Source organism: Eupeodes corollae, chromosome 2 (assembly GCF_945859685.1).
Source record: "Eupeodes corollae chromosome 2, idEupCoro1.1, whole genome shotgun sequence".
Taxonomy (NCBI): Eukaryota; Metazoa; Arthropoda; class Insecta; order Diptera; family Syrphidae; genus Eupeodes; species Eupeodes corollae.
Genome location: NC_079148.1, coordinates 136,577,146 through 136,604,374, shown reverse-complemented (window position 1 = coordinate 136,604,374; position 27,229 = coordinate 136,577,146). Strand labels below are relative to the sequence as shown.

The 27,229-nt window shown below is 26.5% G+C and overlaps 2 protein-coding genes across 5 annotated transcripts in view; one reads left to right on the top strand and one right to left on the bottom strand.

The window, feature by feature from the left end:
- Positions 1-10,120, top strand: part of LOC129944354 (odorant receptor 63a-like) — a 61,343-nt gene extending 51,223 nt beyond the window's left edge. For 2 of the 3 annotated variants that reach the window (XM_056053720.1, XM_056053718.1), the window contains exons 2-11: positions 201-348; positions 412-508; positions 581-719; positions 785-976; positions 1,069-1,173; positions 1,235-1,400; positions 1,468-1,573; positions 1,635-1,736; positions 7,569-7,724; positions 7,791-10,120. In XM_056053720.1, coding sequence (XP_055909695.1) covers positions 221-348; positions 412-508; positions 581-719; positions 785-976; positions 1,069-1,173; positions 1,235-1,400; positions 1,468-1,573; positions 1,635-1,736; positions 7,569-7,724; positions 7,791-7,844 — 1,245 coding nt within the window. In that variant the 5' untranslated portion in view covers positions 201-220 and the 3' untranslated portion in view covers positions 7,845-10,120. Of the gene's footprint in view, positions 1-121; positions 349-411; positions 509-580; positions 720-784; positions 977-1,068; positions 1,174-1,234; positions 1,401-1,467; positions 1,574-1,634; positions 1,737-7,568; positions 7,725-7,790 lie in introns of those variants that run through there. The other variant, XM_056053719.1, reaches the window with a different exon arrangement.
- Positions 10,121-12,219: 2,099 nt separating this feature from the next.
- LOC129946287 (serine/threonine-protein kinase NLK) overlaps positions 12,220-27,229 on the bottom strand; it is a 361,252-nt gene continuing 346,242 nt past the window's right edge. Inside the window, exons 6-8 of one of the 2 annotated variants that reach the window (XR_008781557.1) lie at positions 24,632-24,725; positions 23,759-24,212; positions 12,220-16,619 (exon numbers count right to left, since the gene is read on the bottom strand). Coding sequence is in view for 1 of the 2 variants with exons in the window: in XM_056056422.1 (XP_055912397.1) it covers positions 16,565-16,619; positions 24,632-24,725 (149 nt within the window). In the remaining variant the exon portion in view is untranslated. The remainder of the gene's footprint in view (positions 16,620-23,758; positions 24,213-24,631; positions 24,726-27,229) is intronic. The other variant, XM_056056422.1, reaches the window with a different exon arrangement.

Genomic DNA, 27,229 nt, shown 5'->3' with positions numbered 1-27,229 from the left:
TAAATTTACGGATTATGGTGTCGTGCTATTTAATTACATGTTATTGGCAAGCCATGCAGGAGTATCCTTTTTTTCTAAATGTGATAATTATATGAGCCTTATAAGTATTAGAGTAGGGCTATTCTAAGCCCAATAATTATTTCATTTATATAAAAACACTCTAGCCCTAAGGTCTTACTTTTAATCTGTTCTTTGAATAGAAAGCTAACATTTTTATAAAATGCCTCTCGAAGATTTCAAAACTTTAAAAGAGAAAAACAAACAACGTCTTTTGTATTTAATAAACGTAACTTATTCGTTGGGAATAAATATAACAGCCCCTTCGAGATTTAAGGATAATTTGAGGATGTAAGTAGAAAATATGAATAAAACAAGGATAAAGTTTTAACTAAGACATTTTTCATTTGACAGAATCTCAGTCTACCTTTTGGTAACGAGCATCTTTACTTTATATGGACATGTTCAAGCCATGATTAGAAATTTTGGAAATATTTCTCTTATGTCAGAGGTTTTTAAATGAGAATTATCATAATTCTTACTTGAAACAGTTTTTTTAAAAACTTCTTATCTTTCATTTCAGAGCATTTGTCTTTTCTTCCAAATTTTAATTTCTTTTTTAAAACTAAGTTACATGGCTGTTTTTCAAAGACGCTTTTTTGTATTGCTAAACAAAGTCGAAACACACGAATTGGTCAATGGATTTGAACTTCTGTCAATGGGTAATTAGATGTGTTCACTTAAGATTGGTTTAAAATACATAATTGATTCTCTTTATTTTTAATAGAAACACCGTACAATAAGGAATTACGAAAAGATGCAATTAAAATTCTCAATGCATCTTGGAAGTTCGGAAAAATACAATTCTATTTTTATATGTGGGCTTGTGTTATGATATTTTCGTATTACTTTGTTATAAATATGGGAACAAATATTTATAATCATGCTGTTGGCACGGCTAACTATACAAATGTTGTTCGTGAGTTTTAAAATTAATTTACAAATACACAACGTTAATTGGCGCCCAACGTGAAAAACATAATTATTTCTGTTCTTGAAATTTTGTTGTAGCCTTTTCTACTCTTTATCCTTTCTGGGAAGATAAATTAAATCAATTTCCTCATTTTCCAATTTTGGTTTTGCTAACGCTGTCGGGAGCTTCAATAGCTCCATCTGGTGAGTTTTTTTTCATAAAATAAATGAATATCAATTATCTTTTCTCAAAATTTGTTTTCAGTTGCTTTAAGTTTTGATGGAATTTTCATATACTTAGCTCTTCATGGAGCAGCATTAATACAAATTCTCAAGAAAGCAATTCCTCTTACTACTTCTCCAAAAGTTCCTAAGGTTCTACGTCTTGACTATTTACTTCAATGTATTCACCAATATGAAGTAACTTACCGGTAAAAAATTTTAAAAGTATATTAATTTTGTTGGATATGAATAACAAATACAATTTGTTTTCTTTAGATATTGTACTGAAGTCAATGGTTTATATCTTCATCTAACTTTGGCACAGTTCCTTTTAAGTTTGATTATTTTGGGAGTCGTAATGTTTCAAGGAACCGTAGGATTGGTATACCTTTAACTTTGTTTCACGATTTCAAATCAATGACTTTATCTTTTATTTCTTCTAGGAAACTGATTATATCGTATTTATTCGGATGGTTTTATATATTTCTGCAGCTGGTTACGAAGTTGTTATTTATTGTTTGAATGGACAAGCGATCATAAGTGAGGTGAGTTTCTATAACATTAAGTGTGACTACTGCCCAAATGCATGATATGAATGATCAAAGGCAGTCTTAGGGCAAAATTTTACATTTGCGAGTGTTTATAAATAAATGTTCAGTAAACCTAAATAGGATATTTTCAATTCAATATTTATGTGTCTAACAAAACCCGTGTTTTTTTATAAAATCTATCAAAAGTATAGTAGGGTTTTACAAGAATAACAAAAACAATATCCGCAGTATGAATACTACCGATAAAAGTTAAAGTAGAATCTTACTACGGATGGGTTTTTGACATTTATACGAGTCATGAATGGATCTTATGTGATTTCGTCCTCAAATGTTGGTACGATTGATATTGCATTTGTCTCTCGATGGCTGTGTTCATTGAGTAGTTGTGCATTTGGAATCATGGGTTTTCTATTGGGGAGAAAATAAATCTGTTACTGTCGATATTATTTAGTTTTGTTAATGAAAATGGACTAACTGGGCCTATTTAACACGGTAAAACAATAGAAAAGATAGTTAAGTTTTGCTAGGTTTCCACTAAAGGTTTATCTCAGTTTATATTAAATAAATCTTTTTGGTTATTCCACCGCACAAGAAGATTTAAATTTGCTTAAGTTTGACAGCACTTTGTAAAATGCAAACGGTGTTTTGATGTTTCTATGAAGTGCAATGTGAGATAGTTTGATTCGTGTTAAACAATGAAGAACTTAATAGTTCAGCACCATATAAGAACATGGTACCTACTCCACGTGCAACTATTTTTTAATTTGACTTAAACAAAACTATATTTTTTGTACACAAACATGCAAATAAACAGACCATAATGCAACTTCTCCACACATGTTCTTCTTCTCAAATTTTGACTCGACTCCGACGGGAATAGAGTCAAATCGAGGTCATTTTAAATAAATTCAGGAATATAAATAATTACGGCAATCTTCAAGCTCGCTTCAACACCACATGTACTCGTAAATGTAGTACTCTACGAACAAACCCTCCCCTTGAAGCAATTGTTAAATGCATTTTTTTATAGATTCTCATTTTCCAAATATTTTCTAACTATTTCTTTTGAAATTTGTCCATTTTATTAGTTTTGGTTAGTTTTTTTGGTAAGCTAATTTTAACATTTGATTTTCACAAAACTTTCTTCTATTTGTGTGTTTTTTTAAAATTATTATTCTGACAGATCTTCTTTCAGTTGTACCAATTTTTAAACACCCCCCTAGTGCGGATCGTTTTGTTGGCAATTTCTTACTGTACTATATATGAAATACCAAAAAACGCACTTAATTCTTCGCCTATAATTTAGAGCCAGTTTGCAGTACTGTATAAAGTTTTCTAACGTCGACTTCGTTCAACAATGGGCAGATTCAGATGACATAAGTGACTTGAAAGGCAAGTTTCTAGTATCTGATTGGCCAGGTGCCAAAAAACTACCTTCCAATTAAGGCAACTTTAATGGAAAGTTGACTGGAAAGTTGGTCAAGAAAAATCTACCTAATTATTAAGTCAAGTCTTTTTATATCAAAATGACAGTTCTTCATGTTTTTTTCAACTGAAAGCTGAACTTTATTACTCTATGATTTATTTATTTTCTGCACAACTTCATTTAATTATTTCTGTAAAAGATTTCCTCGTCAATTTGGAAAAGGAATAAGTAATGTTTCTTTACTATACGAAATACAAATCGTAATGGAATTGTAGCTGGCCTGAGGAGTTTTTTGTAGACAATAATTTTGTTTAGTCGTTTTTGTACCATGAACTTAAAGTAGAGGTTTGTGAAGTAAAGTTCTGAATTTGAAATTCATGAAACTTGAAGTACTAACTAGCTGCCTAAGTCAAAATGCATGTTCAAAGAATGCAGTTGACTGCAAATAAAGTCCCGTATGTTTTCTGAACCAGCCAGATAACTATTGACATAAGTTATTTCGTTGGTTAAATTGTAATGTAATGTCATTTTAATGTGTTTAAATGTCAATTTTTGTTTTTTTACTTTTATATCCAATTCATAAGTGTCAAATATTATAAAATTATTTTGGCAACTACTTGTTTTTGGATGTCCCATAGATGAAATTTGTTTAAAATAAAAAAAAAAACAATATACTAAATATTTTAGCCCTTAATAATAATAGGTATTAAGTTTTCCCATGAAAAATACACGTACAATTTGATCTTTTTTTCACTGGGTGCTGGATCCAACGTTCTTTTCATAAAATTCTCACTTTTCTGCCAACATTTCAAAAATAATGAGATCCAAAAAAAATGTATGAAACAATCGTTTAGGAAATGTAATGTCTAATAAAAAAGATTTAAAGTATTGGAGGTTTGAAGTAGCGTTGAGTTTCGCTACATTTTAGAAAATATATACATAATAAACTTAAGCGACTTATATCCCGAAAACTTTTAGACCGGGACAGACCTGAACTTCAACCAACATTCGACCCCAGTCAGCTCGGTCCCTAGCTAGCTGTCTCCACTTTTGTACGTCAAGTTGGTTGAGGTCCAACCTCATACATGATCCAGCCATCTGAAGCGCCAGTTATAGCTATCATTGGTTTTCATAATTGAAAACAACCATTGGAATTTTTATGACAGGTCGTTTATAGCTATCATTAAAAGTTCCTGTGATTAAAAAAAAATTCCTGATTGAAATCCAACGAAAAACATTTACTGACAGAAATCTGTCATTGGAATTGTGTAAAATTGGAATACAAATCAGAGGAAGGATCCGTTTCTCTTTTGAACATAAAAGTATCAGCTGTCCAGAAAATAAGAAAATACATTTTTAGAGAAAAGCAAATGCGAAATTACTCTTTTTTCCTCAAAAAAAATTCTTTGGGTAATTTCCAATCGATCAGTATATAATTTTCATTTCTAATCGAAGGGAAAGATAGTTAAATATCGATTGAAAATTTTTCCTGGATCGATTTCAATGATAGCTGTAACTTTCCCCTAAGTCGATGAACTTTTATTATTTTAACCAGCTCAGTGTCGCTGTACATCATCGTATCGTTGTATCTGCTCTCTTCTCTCCATCCTTACAGACGTTACCTAAAATAACCCGGAGAGGTTATGCCTCTAGTGTTGACGATTGTGCTTTGCTCACAGTATGACTGTTCTTCGCCTTGTCTAAAACTTTATCTGACATCATGCATCGTTGGAATCTTTTCTGACCTTGTCAAAATTAGACATTGGCTGCGTTCAATTTCGTGTTGGTATCTTGGATAGGTGGATTTTTAATTACCTTGTTGAACGAGTGGGATAGTTTTATTGAGATAGCTGTCAAAAAATAAAAACTTTCAGCTGTTCACAAAAAGCAGAGAAACATTTAAGCTGCGATGTCAAAATTGTTGTAAGATAAAGCATTTAATGGGTAATTCAACTGATTCGTCGGACGATGATGAATTGATACGTGCGTAACAATTTAACAAATAAGATGTAACCTTAATCTGCAATCATAACCGTCTATTATGTACATAACATCCTCAAATACAACTTCAACTAACATTTTCTATCTTTTTGTTTACCAACAAATACAAAAAGCTGAAATGAATTTTCAAGTTTCTTGAAATTTATCCACGTGTCAGCTGTTCTGTCAGATACCTACATATGTACCCTAGAAATTCTTGGATACCTTTTTTGACATCTCAGCTGTTTTTGATCAGCTGTTATTTGACACGTAAAACACTAACAAAAAGGTATCCGGATACCCTATCTGTCTGAGATTGAACACAAACATTGCTATGTAAAACTCTTTCCTATAAGGCTGTCATACTCGGCTTTGAAATCGATAGTGGATGATGGATCTGCCGTAATTTTAATATTTGGTCAAAGGTGGACTTTACTCGTCGAAGCCAGACGTATATGGACCTATGAGGTTGTTGACAGCTACAGACGTTCATATAATATGGAAAAAAGTATATTACACGATACATTTTGGAGCTTGATGCCTCTATAGTTGGCGCAGTTCAAAGGGTTTCCTTTCTTGAAGATCGGGCTAATACTACCCCATTGGTGAGAGTTATGTCCATTGTGGACAATAATGTCAACCAAATGATAGCCACGGTTATAATTGCAGCGCCATTACCTTATTAATAAATTTAACTAATGTCCTCGATAACTTTACAATCTTTAAAATTTAGAGCATTGCTATAATCCTTGGCTTTTACGTGGACCAAGAAAAAGCTCTCGTAGCCAATTATGAACCCTTCTTCGAGATATAACGCGGTCGGGAAACCTTTTTGCAGAACTGCGAACTGTGACTGCTGAAAATGTACTATTTTGCAGTGAATCTAAAAAAAATAATTCTTTAAAGAAGCGATTTTCGTTATGTTTTTTAGTAAGAAGATTTTACTTCCAAATGCTAAAATATGACGGTTTCAAAAATGAAAAGCGTCCAAAATAGTGGGCTATCTAAAATGAAACTGTTAATAATCAGCCTTATCACAGGCCCAGTCGTAATAGATTCGTAGTACGAATCCCGAATAATTGTATCATTGGTCCCGTCGTACTAAAAAAATTTGCTACGAGATTCGGAGTTCGTGAAAATTGGTATCAGTAGCCCTGAATGAATAGGAAGTTTGGCAGTTTTTTCTACGAACAATTATTTTGATCGGAGTTTTTAAAACGAACAAAAAATTAAGCTTGCGAAGATAAATTAAATAAAAATAAAATATATGAAAAGAATCATGTAAGTTTTACTATTGTTTTAATGTGAAAGTGTTTACCTATGTTTTTTTTTTGAAGGGCAAATAAAGTTATCACAAAAAAATTCAATTCGAAAGGCTTTATGAAAAGTCTTCAAGAAAAACTTGAAATTGCCCAAGGATTTTCAAAAATCCCTAAGGAGGAAGTGAATTCATTTTGGGAGGCAGTAAAAATAGAGTTAAATAGTTAAAGATCCACCTTCTAAGGACACCTCTAGCTGGAAAAAAGTAAATTGAATAAATTAGTCCAAACTTTTTTATAATTTAATTTAATTCTTAAGTGTGGTTAGATTGAAAGGCATAAATCAAGAGGAAAATGGTTGAGAACAAAAAAGAATGCAAAGCTACAGGTGGCGGAGCAAATAGAATGCATTTTTTTAGCAGCCTCGAAGAAGGTGTCATAAGAATGAATGAACTTTGACCAGCGGAATAAAAGATCCACAATCTTTTGGATTCGAAAATTCCTCCGAGCCTTTAGAATCAAATGATCCTTGTGAACAGAACTAACTTGCCGATGTTTCGATGTCATCAGACGTAGTTGATGTGAGAAATGTTCCACGGCGTCTTCCAACCACTTCGCGTCAATCATATGATTCATCCAGTCTTCGTGTATTTTCTTCATTTATTGCAACGACAATACTACCAATTTTTAAAGACAAAAACAAAAAAAAAACAAGAACAAATCGAAAGATGAAAAACGAACTTTTATTTAATTTTCTAATTTTGACGCATATCAGCTGATTTTAATTTTTAAAACTCCGAAATTAGTATTTCTGTGTGCCAATGCTTTCTTGAATTCGTTCGGGGCTTATGATGTAAATGTATTCGTATTCGTAGCGTAACACAATTTTCGGGGACTCGCTACGAGGGACTCTGTGATAGGGGTGAATGTCTGCACAATTGTCATCTCAAATTTATCTGTATAAGTAAAAACTTTTGAAAGGGAAATTGGTAAAACAAACGGAACCAAATCTGGTCGTAAACTACAATTAGATTGCCAGGCCACTTTGACAGGTGTCACCTGACTTTGTCGAGCCTCTTAGGAATATTTGAATTGATGAATTATTTTAAATACACCGAGGAATTTATATTATTGACTTAAACATTTTAAATATTTTTCTAGAGCGATGGAATTTCAAACGCTTGGTATGAATGTAATTGGTATAACGAATCGATTGAATTTAAACAACTTATTCGAATGATAATAATGAGATCGAATAGGACCATTATTATGAGAGCTTCTTGGTTTTCCACGATGTCTTTAACAACTTTATTAAATGTAAGAGAATTCATTAAAATTATAAATATTCAAAAACAATATAATTATACAAATTTCTGATTTCAGATAATGCGAACTAGTGGTTCATACTTTCTTTTGCTACGAAACTTGGCATCATAAAATTTAATAACTTATTTGTAATCAATGTTGATTTCTTTTGGTTTTTGTTGTTGAATTTGTAGAAGATTGTATTTTTAATAAAACTGATTTTTGTTCAATGTTTTTTTTTTCCTGTTAATAACTTAAATCAAATTTGATTTGAATGTCAGAAACTGATTTTTCGCGTTCCATTGGGTTATTTTTCGCGTTCCATTGGGTTATTTTTGATTTAATCAAAATTGATCAAAGATGATAGGAGAAATTTAATTTTTGTTAAAGTTAAAGCTATTAAAATGTATAGGTACCATAAACATTGAAGAAAACAGAAAATCATTTTTTTTCTTCAAAGAACTATATTCAAATGAAAGCATATTTATTACAAATATAATTGCTTCAAATTTACAAATATTTACATTTATTTATACAACAATTTGATTTTGTTTTAACTGATTTGGTTTTAATTTACGTATGGAAACATAATTTGTTTTTAATTTTTTCTTTTTTTGGTTCTACAAAAAAAAAATATATAAAATAAAACTTTTTATGAGACTTTTTTTTATTCAAATATATTGCACACATATACGAATATATTGGGTTAGCTAATTTATTAAGTTACATCAAATTTGTCTTTCATTTTTAATTGTTTTCTAAATTTTTGTTTTTTAATATTCACAGATTTTTCGTCTCAAAACAATTATTGTTTTTTTTTTTTTTAATTTTTAACTCACAAACGAAATTTAAATTAGTTATTTTAAAAGAAAAACAAAATAGTTTATAGAATTTTATATCCTATATTATTTTTGTAAAGTGCAAATATATTTTTATAAATGGAATTGCGAATATTTATTGAGTATTATCATGTTCATGGTCAATATTCTTAATAGTATTTCTTATTGTATTTTTATGACTTTTTTTTTTAATTTTCATTCATTGATTATATAGTAGTTTTATTTGTTTAATGGAGTTTTACATTTTGGAATACATAGAACTACATACAAAAAAGACTTTCCAATACAATTTGTTATCATTTATAGGTTTTATTAGAAATTTATTTATGATTTTTTATAATTTTTTTTTATTAAGAACACCAATAATAATTCTTTTGTTTTTAATTAAATGTTATCCTTTTAACTATAATTCTAAAACACAACATCAAAATGTAATTTTATAATTTCATGTATTTAAATATGTTTTTAATTTAAACTTTATTTTTATTTTGGTATAATTATATCAACAGCCTTTTGTTTTTACTTGCTTTGTCTATTTGTGTGTGTTTTGTATGCTTTTGTGTTGCTTTTTTTGTTTACTAAAATTTATTAAAACAAACCATAAATATTAATAATAATATATTAGAACCATAAAATAGATTTTTGTATCATTTTTTTGTTTTGTTTCTTATTCCTGTTTATTTTGTTGCATTGTTAAAAATGAATTATTTTTCTTTTACACTTTATTTTTTTTTGTTCTTGTTGTTTATTTTTCTTTTTTAATAACTATTATCCTGAGTACAAAAGTTCTTATATTTGTTTGTTTATTACATTTATTAGGTAGAATAATATATATTTTAAGAAAAATAATGAATGATTGTTAATAATACAAGTTTGAAAGAAATAAACAAAAATAAATATAAATTTATACTTAATATTGTCAATTATAATTCTTAATTTGTTTATAGTACATCATCCTATAATAATAATAATAAATACATGTTTAACATTTAATTTACATTTTTTGTATTTTTGTTTTTTGCACACCATATAATTAAATATGTAATTTATATAATACAAATATTTAAATATGGAAAATTTTCATAATTTATTGTTAAAAGCTTTTTTTTATGGTGATTTGAGATTATTTTACGGACATTTGTATATATTTGACCTTTTTTCATTTTTGTTTTTGTATAGACTTGAAAGTTCCGTTATAATATTAATACATCAAAGTAAGTTGCGATAAAGCGTGAGAATGTATATATGAGTGTTTTTTAAATGGTTTTTATTTTTAGATAATAAATATTTTTCTATAAGTTCTAGAAAATGATTAGTACACATTTTATTTTTAAAGTTTTCATTTAAAAAAAAAATCCTTCAAATTAATAAAAAATAAACAAATAATTTAATTTATGGATTTATATAAAAGACATTAATTATATATTGTTGAGAGTTTTCCATTTATTTAAAATAAAGAGTCATGAATGCTTTTACATTTATTATTCTATATTTTGAAACAGCCATCAGTTATATTTTTTTAAATTATTTTAATTCAATATTTTTGTATTTACAGTTAAAGTTTTTTAATTCTTGTTGGTTTAACTATAGATAATTAAAAAGTTTTAATAAAAATTGAATACAAAATATAATGCTTTATGTTAATTCAAAATATATGAAAAATTTAAACTACGTTCCTTACAAAAAGATTTAAGTTATTTCTTTATTATTTTACTTACCGTTCTTTAGTTTGTGAAATTAAGAAATAAATTAAATTATTTTCATTTGATATTTCATTCTGTACTTTTTTCAAATCACATTAGAAAACCATGTTTCCTGTGTGTAATTTTATACTGACCATTGAAAATCTGGCGAGTTTTTCATTTTTGTTTTAATTTTTAAAATGCAGCTCATGCTGCAAGCATCCAAAAGCAATTTAATGAGCTTTTAAACTTTCCCAATTTAAAAGACAAGCCATTGATCAAACACTTAACCATGTCAATCCTTTTTCTTTTAAATTATCTAAGAAATGTATCAGTGGTAAGAACTATAATAGCAAAGCCTTCAATCTTAAACTACGTAATTGTAGTCATCCTAACAAAGTAAACAAGAAATTTAGAGGAAATTAATTGATTAAGAACATTTTGTTTACGCCCTATCGTACTATTTCCAAGGTCTTAAAGCTCAACCTTGTCTTATGTACTTAACATGAATATAGAATAAGGAGATTAAAAAATTATACAATGAATTTTTCCAGTTCATATAAATCGACATTTGTTTTACTAGTTTTTTCAAGTCAACGAAACTTTTTAAAGAACTACAAACGGCTGTAAATATTAGGCATAGGTATAACCCTTTCAAAAATTAAATGCTTATTACAAACTTTTATGAATTTCGAACAAAACTAGTACTAACTCTTTTTCTGTTCTTATTTTTAAAATTTATTTTAAATCTTTGATTAACTTAATTTTAGGTTTCTTTTTCATTTTCATACCAACGACTTGAGTCTAGCACAACTGCCAAATATCGTAATAATTTTATCTTTAGTTCACTTAAGCCTTTACGACCAGTTTCTAACTTAAAATGTTTTGCCTAACTTCAAAGATATTTGATTCATGAACCGATTTGGTAACAATTATTTACAAAAGGAGTAAGTTGCAATATGAAGTAGTCCCCAAACAGAACAATTGAATGTCCTTTTCGTTAAAAAAAATAAATATTCTAAAATGTTTAGGAACAAAAATGATCTCAAAATATACTCTCTGAGAAAATATTTACCTAATTCTATTCACGAATAGGAAGAATGGACTTAAGGATTATTTGAAAAAGATTTGATGTCGACAGAACTTCTCAATTTAATTATAACAAAACATCAATAACATATATTTTGTCAATTATTTTATTTAAGAATAAATTTTTCCTAGAAAACGACACATACTAAATGTATCATTAGTTTTGTTTTATTATTTAAATGCAATTGCTGGATGAAATGGCGACGATAATCCTCCAAATGTACATCTTACAATCTACAAAATGATTTTTGTACATGAAATAATCCAAAAAACATGTATTTTTGTTTTTTTAATTGCTCAAGAACAAAAAACAAAACCAAACTATATCCAAAAAAACAAAACGAAAGAACTTAACGAAAAAACCACAAGCACAACGAAACGAAAATTAAAACACACATTTATTTACTTTTTAGAAAATATAATTGATTTGTTTTATTTTTTTTCTGTTTTATTTTACTTTGTTTGATTATTATTTATCTACAATTTTGTTTTTATTTTGAAAAGAAAAATAATTAATAAACTTAAAATCTAAACATTGTCATATAAGAAGAAGAAGACAAAGACGAATAAAAATATTAATTCAAAAGATCAACTTAATTATTAAGAAAAAATCAAATATTATTTATATTAACACTAAAATATGAAATGCGATGATTTTTTTGTTTGTCAAATTGTTTATGATTTATAGTAATAATATTAATTAAAAACTAATTTATATTATAAATTTCAATATAATGGATTTTTTGTTTAAAGAAAAAATTCACAAAAGAAATTAGGTAAAATATATAAAAATATTTGTTGTATTCATTTGTTTTTTGTTTGCATATATTTATATATATTTATGTATTTAGGTAAATGTATGTATGTTTATTGATTTCAGTTGATGATTATATATAAGTATGTATATAAATGACCAATGATACTTAAATAGAATTAATTTGTTTGTTAAACATTTAATATATATCATATCATATATAAATTGTTGGTTGTGTGTGAAGCTAGATTTTTTTTTGTTTGTTTTGTTTTCAGTTAATTGTTTTTTTACACAGACTATATACAAAAAATATTTATGACTTATATAAGCATTAAGTTAAGAGCATTATAAAAATTAATTGATATTTGAAAAAAAAAAAGAAATTTAAACTTAAAATAATATTTTATAATGGCTCTGTAAGAAATTTGCATCACTTAACGAAAGTATTCAATTTGTTTAAATGACGTTTTTTATGCTTGTTTTTGTAAGAAGAAAAATTGTGTAGATACATATATTTACATAATATAATTTTGATCCAACAAAGTTTTTACTTTTTGTTTATTTTAGTTAAAAAATAAAATACAATTGAAAGTGAAAAAATTTCCCAAACAGAGCACATGTAATGAGATCGATATGAAAGATTGATAAAAAGTGTTTTGTTTTACGATTGTATGTATTTATGTAGTTTATTTTGCAAATTATTAATTGATTAAGAACAAAAAAAAATATTAAATTTTCAGATGTAAATTTTTCTGTATTAGCTAAATATATTATTTAAATAAATATATATATTATTACAGTGTTTTTTCTTGTTTGTTTGTTTTCTTTTTAAATAAATCTGAGGCATTGAGTTATACATTGTTTTGATATTAATTAAATAATTCAAATGGAAATTAACGGTTTTTTGTTTTGTTTTTCTTTTTGCTTACATATCTTTGTTAAGTTGTTGTTATTATTTTATTAAATTTGTATTTAAAAATTATGAGTATGAATACATTTATTTATTAATTGCTATATTTACACATAAAGTATTGAGATTAATATTAATGTCGAGTGTACAATGAGAATGATGATTTGGTGAAGATTTTTTTAAATTTATTTTTTCTTTTGCTTTAATTGTTTTAAATTTAAAAAAAATGTTAAGTTACATTCAGTTCTGATATATTTTTATTATTTTTTATCTTGCTTGCATATTTGTCATTTAAGATAAATTGATAGTTATAAAATAAACACTAAGAGTCGAAATTTTGTACTATCTAAATATAAAAAGAAAAAATAAACTAAACAATGAAATTTTTGTGAAATTTTGATTGAAGAAAAACGAAATAGAAAAATAATTTTATAAAAAAAAAACTTCTACCAACAAGAAGTGATTTTTTAGCAATGTAAGAAAAAAGAAAATTATATTTTATTGTTTTTGTTTTTTTCTTATTTTTGTGTTGTATGTAAGCATTTGAATATTATCATTTAAGACACACTATATTTAGGTACAAGTAATAATCAATTAATTATTATTATTATTATGTTATAAATTTATATGTCAAATTGTAGTTTTGTTTTCTTTTACATTAATTTATTGGTATAATTATTATAAACATTTTATACCCACAAATTACTATTCTTTTCAATCGTCTCGGTATTTTTCTTTTTTTCTTAAGATATTTAGAGACACAAATCTTTTCATTTAATTTTTTCGTTCTTAAATTCAAAATCATGACTAAAATATAAAAATTAAAAAAAGAAATAAAATAATAATAATAAAACCAACACAAACAATTAAAATTCAGTCTTAAAAATAGTTTAATTGATTTTTATTTTCTATTAATTTTAGTTTTTTCTTTTTGTTTTAATTGTGTTTTAGCTCTTTTTAAAATCTAAAAATGTTTAAATTTTTTGTAATGCTTGTGCTATTCAAAATTAGATGAAATTTGTTTTTTTTAAAGAATATAAAATTTAAAAAAAAAGAAATTTTTCTTTTCGTTTATTTTTTTCAAAACTTAGAAAAAAAATGTAAATTTTGTTTACTTAAAAAATAATTTTTCACTGGGGCAGTGTGTCCACTTTGTTTAGTACGATTACGTAATAATGTACAGTTCTTTTTTGTTTTCAAATTTGTTTTATTATAAAAATGAAAATATTAAATTTAACTAAAAATATATCTATAATGCGATTTAAAGAGGAACCAGAAACATATTTTTAATTTAAATATTGAAAGATAAAAGTAGTAAGAAATTTCATTCTAAGATATTTTAGACTTGGGAAAATTGGTTGACCTTAGTTAGTTTGAAATTTAATTAGAATTCGATTTGATTTTCATAGCGTCTAAGCAAAAAGTATAAATTTTCTGTTGAAAAACTTTGAAATTTTATTTAAATACCAATCTTTTTTGACACAAATCAAACAGAAATGAAACGAAGCTAGTTTTATCGTTTTCACTGAGCAATATAAAATGAAGGAAATTTTAATAGTTTAGCTTTTCGTTCAGTTTCACTTGCCACGAGAATGAAATTTAAATTTCATTGTCTCCTATAAAATAATAACTTTAATAAATCAGATCTAAGTTGTTGAATAACGCATCATGGACCTTTGTTTGGATTTAATAACAAAAATTAGGTTTTTGTGGTACAAAATATTAATAAGTTTCTTTCAGTTGAGTTTGTAACCTAACTGATTATAACCAAACAATCTTAGTTGTATAATTTATTCTTTACATTGTTTTAAGTGCAAGCAACATTTTTCACCAAAAACATGGAAAGTTAAGGTTACACAAAACTAACTAAACTAACTCTTATAAGTCAATACATAATTTCAATACTTGGATTGGGAATATTTAGTTTGTTGAAGCTACTCAAGTTAAGGAAGTTCCAAGAAAAATGAACAATTGGGAAGTTTATTGTTTCGACCTCGAATTACAAACTTTTGAATAGCCTGAACATGATGCAGGTTTTTTTTTGTTGTGTTTCAATTCTTCAATCAAATTTGGAGACGCAAAATAAATATTTTATTTTTGTATATTAGGACAACTTTTATTTATTTTAGTTTTGTTTTTCCTTTAGATTTATTTTTTTTGAGTACCAAACAATAAGTTTTACATAATTAAAATTTGTAGAATATTAAATTTATAATGGTTCCTTCAAAATCAAAATTGAATTGCATTTTGTTTTTATAATAAAATTAACATAAATAAAAGAAAATACGTAAAAAATATACGAATCATTTATATAATAAAAAAATATATATAAATACACATCGTAGATTGTGTTTTCTTTTCTTTAAATTTTCATTTTTCTTTTGGTTAAGATATTTTCTATCTTATGTTTTGTTATTACATACATAAGTTTTATTAAAATTGTTTTATTTAAATTTAAAACTAAATCGAAATCAGTCCATAGATAAGTAAAATGTTTTCTTTTTGTTTTTCCAAATCATAGTAAATAATTTTGTTTGTGGTTTTCTTTTCACACAATACATGTTTTAATTGAAAATTACTTTTTTTTTTTAATTCTCGCCAAAAATGTGTTAATTTTTTTTAATTCTCTTAATTTAAAACTTCTTTTTTTTGTGTGTACTTTTTTAATGTTTAATAGTTACAAATGTGTTACTAATTTATTATTACTATACTGACACCTCACAATAACGAAGAATTAACATGTTAATTTTAATTTTTTTGTTCCACTATAACTACATTACAGTTTTATTTATAGTTTTTTGTTTTTGTATAAGAAATTAATTCTTCAAGTATTACATTATTTTTTCGATAAGAAAAAAAATTAAATATATATATTTATATATAGATAGGACATTATAATGTTATTAAAAGTTTTTCTTAGTGATTTGTTTTTATTATACAAAGACGACGACATACATATGTTTTTTTTTTTGTTTTGGTTTTGTTTAAAAATTGATTACTTGTTTATTAGTCCTTTAAAAATTAAGTTTTTTTTTGTTTTTTTTTTCATTTATTTTTTAATTGTTTTAACAAATTATTAAAATTTATTTTTATTTTTGTTTTTTTTTTGAGGTAAATTTGGCAAACAAATTACGAGATGATCGATCGAGGGTGAGAGTTTTGTTGTTGTTGTTGTGCTTCTCCATTTAGTGGTAAGTTTTAATTTTCTTTTGTTTGTTCCTTATTTGTTGTTATTCTTATATAACTTAAGTTCTGCTTTATATATTTTTCAGCGACTAGTGTGTTGTGAGTAGTAGTTTTCTCTTTCGATACCATGGTGGAATGATTTTTCTTTATTTTACTTAATTTTATTTTTCAATTTTAAAGTTGTCCAATTAATTTGTTTTTAAATTATTTATCAATTTTTATTTTCTTGATATATAAACTTAATAACGATGAATTGTTTTTTTGTTTTTTTTGTTTAAATTGTTAATTTTTTGTTTTCTTTGTTATTATTAATGTTAAAGTTAAGAATTAAAATAATATTTTATTTTGGCAGAAAGTAATTTATTTTAGGCAGCTATCGCCTCATTTTGCCGTCATTCCCATTGATGTGGCGATGGAGGCAGTTCTGAAGGATGGGCGACGGTGGAACTGTTTAACAAAAAATAAATAAAAAAGTTAGAGATTAGTTTTGATAAAAATAAAGTTTTTTTTTAATGTTTATCGTTTAATTGTATTCTTTTTCTAAATTCGTAAAAAGCACAAACAACAAAATAAACGGTTTAAGTACATTTACTAACTAACAATAAATAGTCATGCAGAATATTTTAACACCATACACCTTTTTTTAGAAAAGCTTAAATGATAAAAATAATAATGTAAAAGAAAACAAATTTAAAGTAATATCCACCTACTGACACGCCTACTTTTTATATATTTATATAATATTTGTATTTCTTGTTTAAAGTCTCAAGATAGTGAAGAATTTGTAACCAATGTTATTGAACTAAAAATTTAAAATTACAAATAAGTTAGTCTTGTTTATATGGAGAATGGTTTTGCCACGCCTATTTTTTTGTTATGAAATGTTTATGACATATCGAAATCGATACCATACTATACAAAATTACTTGACAACTTTTGTGATGCCTGTTAAAGTAATATTTTAAAAATGAGGCTGGGATGCGACCCACACTGATGACTTCCCATCCTATCTGTCTATTTGTCTTGCTTAAAAGTTTGTATGTTTTTGTGTTGGGTTGAAAAAGTTATCCATTGAATTATTTAAAAAAAATCAAAATTACCAACAATACTTTACAAAAAAAAATAATAAGTTTAGTTTGAAAATCCAGTTTCGTTAAATAGATTTTTAGTCGAAAAAAAATGTTAATAATTTTAGTAGCCTTTCTTAAATTTTTACAAATTGAATGAACGAAATTAATTTGAGAGATATCAAGAACCGAACATAATTTTTTATCAAATTTGTTCATTTTATTTTTTTTATAAAAAAACGGACTTGTGGATTTTAATAAAATAAACTACTGAATATCGCAAACAATATTTCCTGTAAAATGAAAAGAGTTTGAAACAATATTTTTTACTGAATGTTGAAAACAATATTTCTTATCAGTTAAAATTTTTTGGAAGCTAAAATCTCAAAATGATAAATTAAATGATATTTGAGTCGAAAACAATTTTTACCAACTTTTGTTAAATTTCCTTTCAAGTTTTTTTTTTTGTAAAAAAACTGTCAATTCGATTTTTCTCAAAATTTTACTAAAAATTCACAACATTATTTTTTAATAGATTAAAGTAGTTTAAAGCCAGTATCTCAAATTTTTGAAAAGAAATTTGAGTCGAAAATGATTTTTTACTAACTTTTATTAGTTTTTTTGTTTAGGTTTTTATTAAAAAAAAACTGTCAATTCGATTTTTCTCAAAATCTTACCAGTTGTTAAAAGCTTTATTTTTCGTTGCACAAAATAGTTTTGGAGATAAAATAATTTTGTATTCGTAAAATTTTCGAGGTGTAACATTTTCTCAGTGTTTTTGATTTATAAAAAAAGAACCGTTAATTGGATTTTTTTCAATAAATATATTTGTTTGGTATTACGTTACAATTTATAATATTAAATTTAATTCAAGTCTGGTTCGTAAGAAATTTAGGGTTAACTAAGGTGTTCACCTTTTTTTTTAACTGCTGTGGTACAAAAACCGTCCACGCAATTTTCTTGAGAGCCTTTTCTACATCTTTATGCCTTTTTATCTGTATAGCAAAATTTATTTGAAGTCGATATCTCTTCTGGTTCTGGAGCTATGGATAGCAAAAAAACGTCGCACAAACATCTTTCAAAAAATCTTTTATTTCGACTTTAGGGACCTTGAAACGTCAATTAATCTCAAAATTTTCAATTTGACAAATCGGATCCATTACAATAACTTCCTATGGGAAGTTAATGAACGTGACAAATTTGATGAAGTTGTTATTATTTCAAATATACTAAGAAATGTAACTTTCTACAGGAAAGTGTTTGGACAAAAAATAGTCTCGGGTACAATTTTCGCTAATTTTAGTCTCCTATAAAAAAAAATTGTTCTTTTTTAAAGTATAAAGTTAAAAGTTCATTTAAGTTAAAATCATTGATTGATTTTAAATTCTTTTAAAGGAATCAGTGAACTAAGTTTATCGAATGGTTTCTTAGTTTTAAGGGTTTCCATTTGTTTTAAATATTTTTTCAGGTTTAAATTTTGCCGAAATGTTTCTAAAATTAAATAAATTTTTCATTTGAAGTTTTTCACTATAGCCTAAATAGCATCATTCTCTGAAGATGATAAGTGTGAAATAGGGGCTTTTTGGTTTAAAAAATTACGTCAATATTTTATCTAAATTCACGATCTAGGGTTTTTCTTTTATCTAAACAAAAATTCTTCATACATTTTCAAACACTAAAATCACCACCAATACTTATGTTTAAATCAACTAATTTTGATTTATATGTACAACAAAATAAACTCAAACCTAGACAGTATGTTAACGACTGATCTTTTTCAAGGTGCAATTGTAATTTTATGAATTAAATTAAACAAACCAAAAAAAAAAAACAAAACACTAACCTTATTAATTATAGTAGTTTTTGTTTGTTTGTGTGTGAAATTTGTTCTTATTTTATGTTAAAATGGCACATCAATTATTTATTTTTATTTTTTCGATTTTGGCTCAAGCTCTATATTCCTTATTATCTATACAGAAATGTTAACTTTATTATTTCTTTGGGAAACCACAACCATTGTTAGTTCTTATTTTTGTTTTGGTATATTTTTTTTAAGCAGCAAATAAGAAAACAATAGGTTTTAGAACAATTTGTAGTGTAGCCTTCTTAATTGAATGAGATGTGAGTGTTTTTTTTCTTAACCCAAAGCATGATTTTTTAAAATTTTTATTATTTATGTTTATGTTTCTGCTACAAGCAGTATCGGCAGAAGCAGAAGAAGTTTTTTTAAAACATTTAACAGTTCTTAGTAATTTTCTGCAAAAATATTTGTTTTTTTAAGAGAAAAAAATAAATAGAATGTATTAGAATAATTTTGAACAAAAAGTTCTTTATATAAATGTAGGTATATACATATGTATGTAGAATGTGTAATGTTTATTTTGTATTGACTGTTTAATGAAACACAAAAATTACTGTTATTGTTGATGCTTTGTTGTACATATATATATATTTATTTCCTTTAGTTAACTTATTATGCACAATTTCCTTGTGTTATAATCAAAATTCTTCTATAAATTTGGTTTAAGTATATTTTGATGTTGAAATCGTTTGTTAGTTTTCAAAAGAACAAACAAAAATATTTAAACATTAAAAAACAAAAAATTTAAAAAACAGCACACCAAAAAACCAAAATACAAAACCATTGAAAATAACAAAAAAAATAACAACTAAAATTATTATCATCATTATTTACAACACTACAGCAAACAATTTGTACTAAAGAAGCAAACATTTATTTTTTTTGAAACATTAAACAATCAATATAATAACCAGGGAAAGAAAACAATTATAAAAAAATACACAGAAAATGAAAATTAAATACAAAATAATAATTTTTAAAATGTTTTTATTTGGTCAAAGGTTAAAATTTTGTTTTATTTTTGAGTTTTGGAGACATCTACTAAAAATCACTGCTGCTTTCATTATTTTTTTTGTAATCCTTTTTTTTATTTTTTGAGTGTATTTATCAAATAATCCAAATTTATTTAATATTTTGTAATTTTTAGTACATTTTTGTTGTTGTTTGTTGGTTTTGGGAAGAACAAAAACAAAATTATTTATGTAGATTTTATTTAATAGTTATTTATGGAAAATTTAGACACGCTGATTAAAAGTATGTTAGTAAAATTTGTATATACAATATAAAAAATATATTTTATATTAATTAATGTGGTTTACAAAACACAGAGGGTGGGTGAAAAGGGGTAACATAAAAAATAGTTATTTTGAGGGGCGTGGTGCTATTGGGATATAATATATTTCTATAATGAATATAGTGAGAATAAAACAAACTAATTGTAAAAGAGTTCTATGTGGAATAAATGTAAAAATAAACAAAAACAAGAATATTTATCAAGATACCTAAAAAAAGGACATTTCAATTGAATGTCTGCTTTTGATTTGTAGTTAGATATAAATTACACAATATTTTTTCCAAAATAATCAATATTCTAAAATGTGGTTATATAACCTTCAGCTTTTCATAAAAACTAAATTTAAAAAACCAATAGAAATCACATCACAGATATCTTTCTACTTTTCCTATAGCTATAAGACTTCATCTTCGTAACTACCTACTTATCTACTAATAGATATATATAAACAAAATTCTGAAAGATATTCGTGAAATTTATATGAATCTTGGAACTGTTTCATAATTAATTTCTAGAATTGATTTTAATCGGGACTTATTTCACTTAAGACCTATTTCCAAGAGCATTACTCCTTTGCTTACAAAAGTAAAGTATTTAAGTGTCAGTTTTGAATTTAAATGTGTTTTTTTTATTTAAAATTTAAAGAAGTAAATTGGAAACCAATTTGTTGGAACTTAAAAATGAAAATTGTAGGTCCCTTCCATTCCTGACAACAGTACTCGCACACAGGAATGGTTGAGAGTTACAAGTCACTAGCCCCTGGTTCACAACGGACTGTTGCGCCACCCCATTTGATTTTTTGAGCTTTCACTAAAAATTAATGAGTTTCTGGCTGGAGACAGAAATCTCTATGAGCGAATTTAAGTCTGCTGATTTTCAGTACAATTTTCAAACTCAATAGTTCACAATATTTGAATTTTACTTTAAATTTTAAAGTTATAATCTTTGCAAATATGCAAATAAAGGAAAAGTTTAGTTAATAATTGTGAGAATTTTAAAACTAATTTTAACCTAAATTTTACAAAAATTGAAGATGAAAAAACTTTAAAATTTTGAAATAGTTACGCCGCCCCCGCCGCCACACAGTGGTCCATTTAGTACAACGCTAGCTGGTCAAAAGTAAGATTTTGTTTGTCTTTCGATGTCAACAAAAATCGGGTAATCATTAAGCCTATTGCTGAAATAGCAAGGAACGGTATTCGTGTTCCAATTATTTCCGTAAGTTTAGCAATGCAGAGCTTTGTAATGCAATACATTTAAATTTTCTTTCAAGTCTTAGCAAGCTTTTACGAGTAATTTTATGGAAAGTATTTCAATATTAAGCAAGTTATTCAAACAAAAAAGTGAGTTTTTTGCAGTGAAAATTACTGTGTTGAAACCTTTGTGAAAAAAAAGTAAAGTGGAGTTAAATCTCAAAATTTGTGGCATTGAAAGATTTGAATTTTGCCTTTAAAACAAACCTAAATTTAATTGCGGCTTCATTGCGCAACCTTCTTTTCTACTCTTTTATAAACACCAATCCGCCCTTTTTAGGGCGAACCTTCTGACACATATGTTGCGTGAAGACATTTGTTTCATTTATTTTGAATGAAAACTTGTTGAAGACATCAGTTACCGGATGTGCAAGTGTTTTATTAAACGCAATGTCAAGAATGTCCATTTCTGACCTTAAAGGAGAGGACCGCACTACATGTCTTGCATACAGCAAGGCATTTGTAAGCCAACTCTTTAAAAAATTTAAAGTAAAAAGAAGTCTCCAGAACAATTTTTAAAATCTGAAGAAACATGGCTTTCTTTTCCGTAGTTTTCCAAAACCATCAACAAGTATACAGGGAAGACCTGCGGAAAAATTTCAAGAATGTGGCAACAGAGCTCAAAAAATAAAAATTAAAAGCCCGCAAATACGATTAATGGAAGCTTTTTACAGATGTCGTACAAAATTGAAAACAAAAACTGGTGGGCCAGTGGGTGTGAAAATTGGCGGTTAAACAAAAGAAAGAACTTTTGCAGGACGCATTAAGATTTGAGCTTGGAATTTTAAACAAGGTGGAGGAAACACTAATAACGGCAACACAGCCCGACGTTTTTTCAAAGATCCACCAAAAACCGATCCAATAATAGACTTAGATACGGAGTTGGTTGAAAGTTCTTCGATTGTTTTGAAGACGTTGACGTCAGGACTAATAATTGATACAACCAAATTTCGTCCATAATGTTTGAGCACAGCAAAACATTTTGTATCAAAATAAAGCTGACCATAAGTGTTCACAATATTCACGTAATAGACAGTTTGCCAATGGCTATCGGACAGCTTTCGGAAGATGTCTAAGAATCTCGTCAAAAGGATTAAAACATTTTCATCGCAACCAATACCGATATTTTGCATGATATGTTAATATACTCTGATCCAAAAATAAATAAAGTTCGTCATCTTCCAATCCGAATTCATAACTTATTACCACCTGAAGTAATGGAAATGACTTTAAATTAAATTGTAAATATATCTTATATAAAAAACTAATATAAAAAAACCAAATTAGAATAAGTCTAGCTAATGACCATGAATGGACCACTGTGCACGCACCGGCTTGAAAAAATTTTCCCTTCAAAGTTGAAGATGAAGGAACCTATGTAGAACTTTGGATTTTAATAAATTTTTGTAAGGCCTCTAACTTTTTTCAATAAATTTCGGATTCGTACATTAGCATACGAAAATTTTATGAAATTAACCTTTCAAACATATAATGTACTATAATTCGAATTAGTGGCCAGTAAGGTTCTAAACAGAGCTAATTATAGGTTTATAAAGAATTTTGTTCAGTAGGTTTTCGTGATCACTTTCTTGTGGCCTTAACCATTATTTAATAAAATTTATAACTTATTTAAAAAATAATCATTACATTGACGCTTTTTTAATTATATTTTATAAAAAGCAACAAATTATATAAACACAAATATGTAATATGTTAAATATTATTTTTCACTGTATAGACATATATATAAGTATAAGAAAAAATAAATAAAATTATTATGTTACACATTGTTCTTTTTGTTTAAATTTATTACATGCACACATTATATATTTAATTATAATTATATGCGTATTATTTTTTATTATTTTATTAATTTTTAACACCAAGTTAAGTGAGTGAGAAACATTGGGGGGGGGGGGTTAAAATAAGTTAATAAATATATTTATTTATTTTTTGTTGTTTGTGCTTTTTTTATTTTATTTTTACTATTATTTTGCGATGATCAAAAACAAAACAAAAAACATTAGAATGGCAACAATAATAAAATTTCAAATAAAAAATACATTAATATAAGAAAAACAAAAAAAGTATAATATAATATGTCTACACACCTATTTCTGTTTTTAATCTGAATGCCCATTGATTGCGCGTGAGGATGAAATAATTTATATATGTATATCGATGATTCGATCGTGACAGAGATACATAGAGATAGAGTAACTTTATTTTGGTTTATTAATTTTAATTAGACTGAACTTGACTGTTGATAACCATTGGTAGAAATTTGCAATTTAAAGATGGCAGCAGGACATTTATATTCATATATATATATATATATTTGATTTACGTTTAAATATATTGTGCAGTATAAAATGTATTTTTATTCTTCATTATTTGAATATTTATGTATTTATTTTAGTTTTGTTTGTAATATTTTACGTTGACTATAGACATTCATGTAAGTTTTTTTTTGTTTAATTTCTTTATTTTTTGTATTAATTAAACAATTCAAATTTCAGCATCAACATCAACAGCAGCAGTGGTACTAGTAGATTATCTCATTGGCTATTTAAGTTGTAATATAAGTTTGTTTTTTATTTTTAATAAATTATTTTATATATGAAGTTTTGTATATATCAAGAAGAAAATTTAAGTTAAATATAAAAATAAAGTATTACGAAAAAAAACAGAAAATGTAACATGTATCAAAAATGTACCCAACATAATATCAAAAATAGACCAATTTTGTATTTTTAAAAATTTATTTGCAAGAAGACACAGCACATAAGAATTTTAAAACATTTTTTTGTTTGTCATAAGAAAGAAAAATGATAGATAGACAAATAGATTTTCTTTTATTGTTCAAAAGGAGTAAAATAGTAAAGAGAAAGTATAAACTTTAAGATAGAAGGAATGTGCAGTGAATATTAGAATAAAGTAAGAAACAAAAAGAAGATACAACATACAAAAATTTAACAACTTACCTCGCAAAACTTTTGAATGCAGCACTTTGAGGATTAATACAAAGTGGAACACGTCCGGTTTGTAGTTGCTCCGCTATAAATTTGTGCATTTCCTCTGTGAAAATAAATACAAAATAAAATAATTTTAAAATGTCAATATACAAACATTTGAAATAATATAACAAGTGAAAGTATTTTTAAGAGAAATTGTTTACAAAACATTCATTTACATATGTTTCAGTCAAAGGAACAAAACTTCTATCATTGATTTTTGTTAAACAAGAAGCTTTTGAAAAATATTACTTTCCAAGAACTACATAATATACTGAATAATACAAAGAGATGTATTTCAATGCTTGGTTGTGAGAAATCTATTGTTGATAACATACAATACAAAAATGTGTCTGAATCTAACATAAAATACTTGATTTCAGAGAATTCTAACATAAAAAACAGGATAGAACAAAAAGGATTTCAAAAGAAATACGAAAATTGACTCGTTTATGGGGATTAAATTCGTCTAGCGATTTACATTTTGTTTCAATATTCTATTCTATTCAAATTTTATTTTTCAATATTTATTTTTTCGCGAATAAGGCGAGTAAGATATGTGTTGGCACATTATATTTGTAAAGTCGTGCGGATTGAATAAATAATTAAGGATATTTCAGTTTCAAAGGACCACTAGAATGAGTTTTTCTGATTATATTTTCCCGCTAAAAAAGTAGAGCTTTTTAATAATGTTTATCTTATGTTTTTTCAGCCTACAGAATATTTCTAAAGCGTTCAAAATAATAAATAACACTCGAGCTTTTAAGAACTAAAATACTAATAAGCACATTTCAAAATAGTTTTTGAAGTATTTGATAGTTTTAGATTTGAGAAACAAACTAACACTTTCCAAGCATTATTTGTTAAATACATTTTTTTAAATTTAAAATGCCTTATGAGACGAAATCTCGTAATAGGCTGTATGTTAACATAAAGTTTTTTTTTTACAGAAAAGTTAATTTTCTTGGTGGTTATAATAGCTACTTCTTGAAGATAATTCTGTGTTAGGGATTACTGTTGAATGTTGTGAATGCGGAGCACCATGTTCATTTCTGCTTCATCATTAACCATAAGAATTTGAAGCTGGTTATAAATCCAAACAGTGTTTGTACACCATCCAAATCCGAATAAATTTTTTAATGCTTTATTTTGTGCAACTTGTAAACTTTGAATCAAGCTGTGAACTGATGTATCCCATAAATTGAGTCCGCTCGTCAGATGACTATGAAAAAGGGCAAAGTACATTTGTGTTTTTAGGCCTTCAGGAAGTTACGAATTCAAAGAAAACGCCACCTAGGGATGAAAGTTTTGATTTGTGGTATTTCCAGTTCAGTGATGAGTTCACCCAAAGTCCAAGATATTTAAACTGACTAACTCTATACACAGTTGAGCCTTGGTAGATAATGTTAAGAGGTTTATTCCATTTGCTGGAGACTATATACATATTTAGTTTTGAATCTTATCAAGATCATTATTCATCTGTTCTTCGAGTTCAGTAGCAGTTCGTTCAGAATACATAAGACCGATGTCACCTGCAAATAATACTGGATGTCCATTTGGAATCAAGTTTCTAAGATCTTGGATATATAGATAAACAGTGTCGGCCCAAGTACACTACCTTGTGGTACCCCCACCCCATCTCAACTGGTTGCTTATCGTTGTACATTCGTCGAAACTTATGTACTGATATCGATTTTCGAGGTAAGATTTTAACCAATTAAATGAAAAACCTCTTATTTCTAGAGCAAATAGGTTTCGTAGCAGGATTTTATGGTTGACGGAGTCGAATGCTTTTAACAAGTCTATGAAAAGCGCGCTGGCAAGGTTGCGATTGTCTTTATTCCTTTGAAGGTATGATATCATGTCTGCCATTGCTGTTTTTGTGTTTATTTCGCTTGATATATTTGAGTAATTGGTTGTTAATAACTTTTTTCGATACTCTTCGATAAGATTGGTAAAATTGAGATGGGGCGATAATTGTTTTAGTCTTCAACATCGCCATTCTTAAAGACAGGGATAACTCGGGCTGTTTTCATAATACTTGGAACATAGTCAACTTTGAAGAATTCGTTGATGAGTTTTGTGATCGGAACTAACAACTCTTCTTTGCACTTCTTAATTAATTCGGTAGAGAGATTATCAATGTCCTTAGCTTTTAATGGCTTCAATCTAGAAATGACATTTTTGATTTCAATAGGTGATGTCGGTACGATTACAAAACTTTCTAGTTGCCTTTGAATTGGAAAGACGATATTTTCATATGTACATTTTAAATTGATTGTCTTGCCTATGCTATTAAAAGTATAAGATCTCTGACAGTTTTTTCAGTACGATTGCCAGAACAGTAGAAACTATAAGAACAAACTTCTGCACATAGAATTAGAATAAGCTTTAAAGATCTTTCTTGCTATTTGTGTTGTAATAAAGGGTAATTTAGACATTAATGCTTAACAATTCTATTTTCAGAGTTTTCACCTTAAAAAACAAGAAATTTGTATGAGAAAGTTGGTTTCTATTTTTAAGAGTATGGACATTTTTGAAATGACTTATTCCTTCGAAATTGAACTC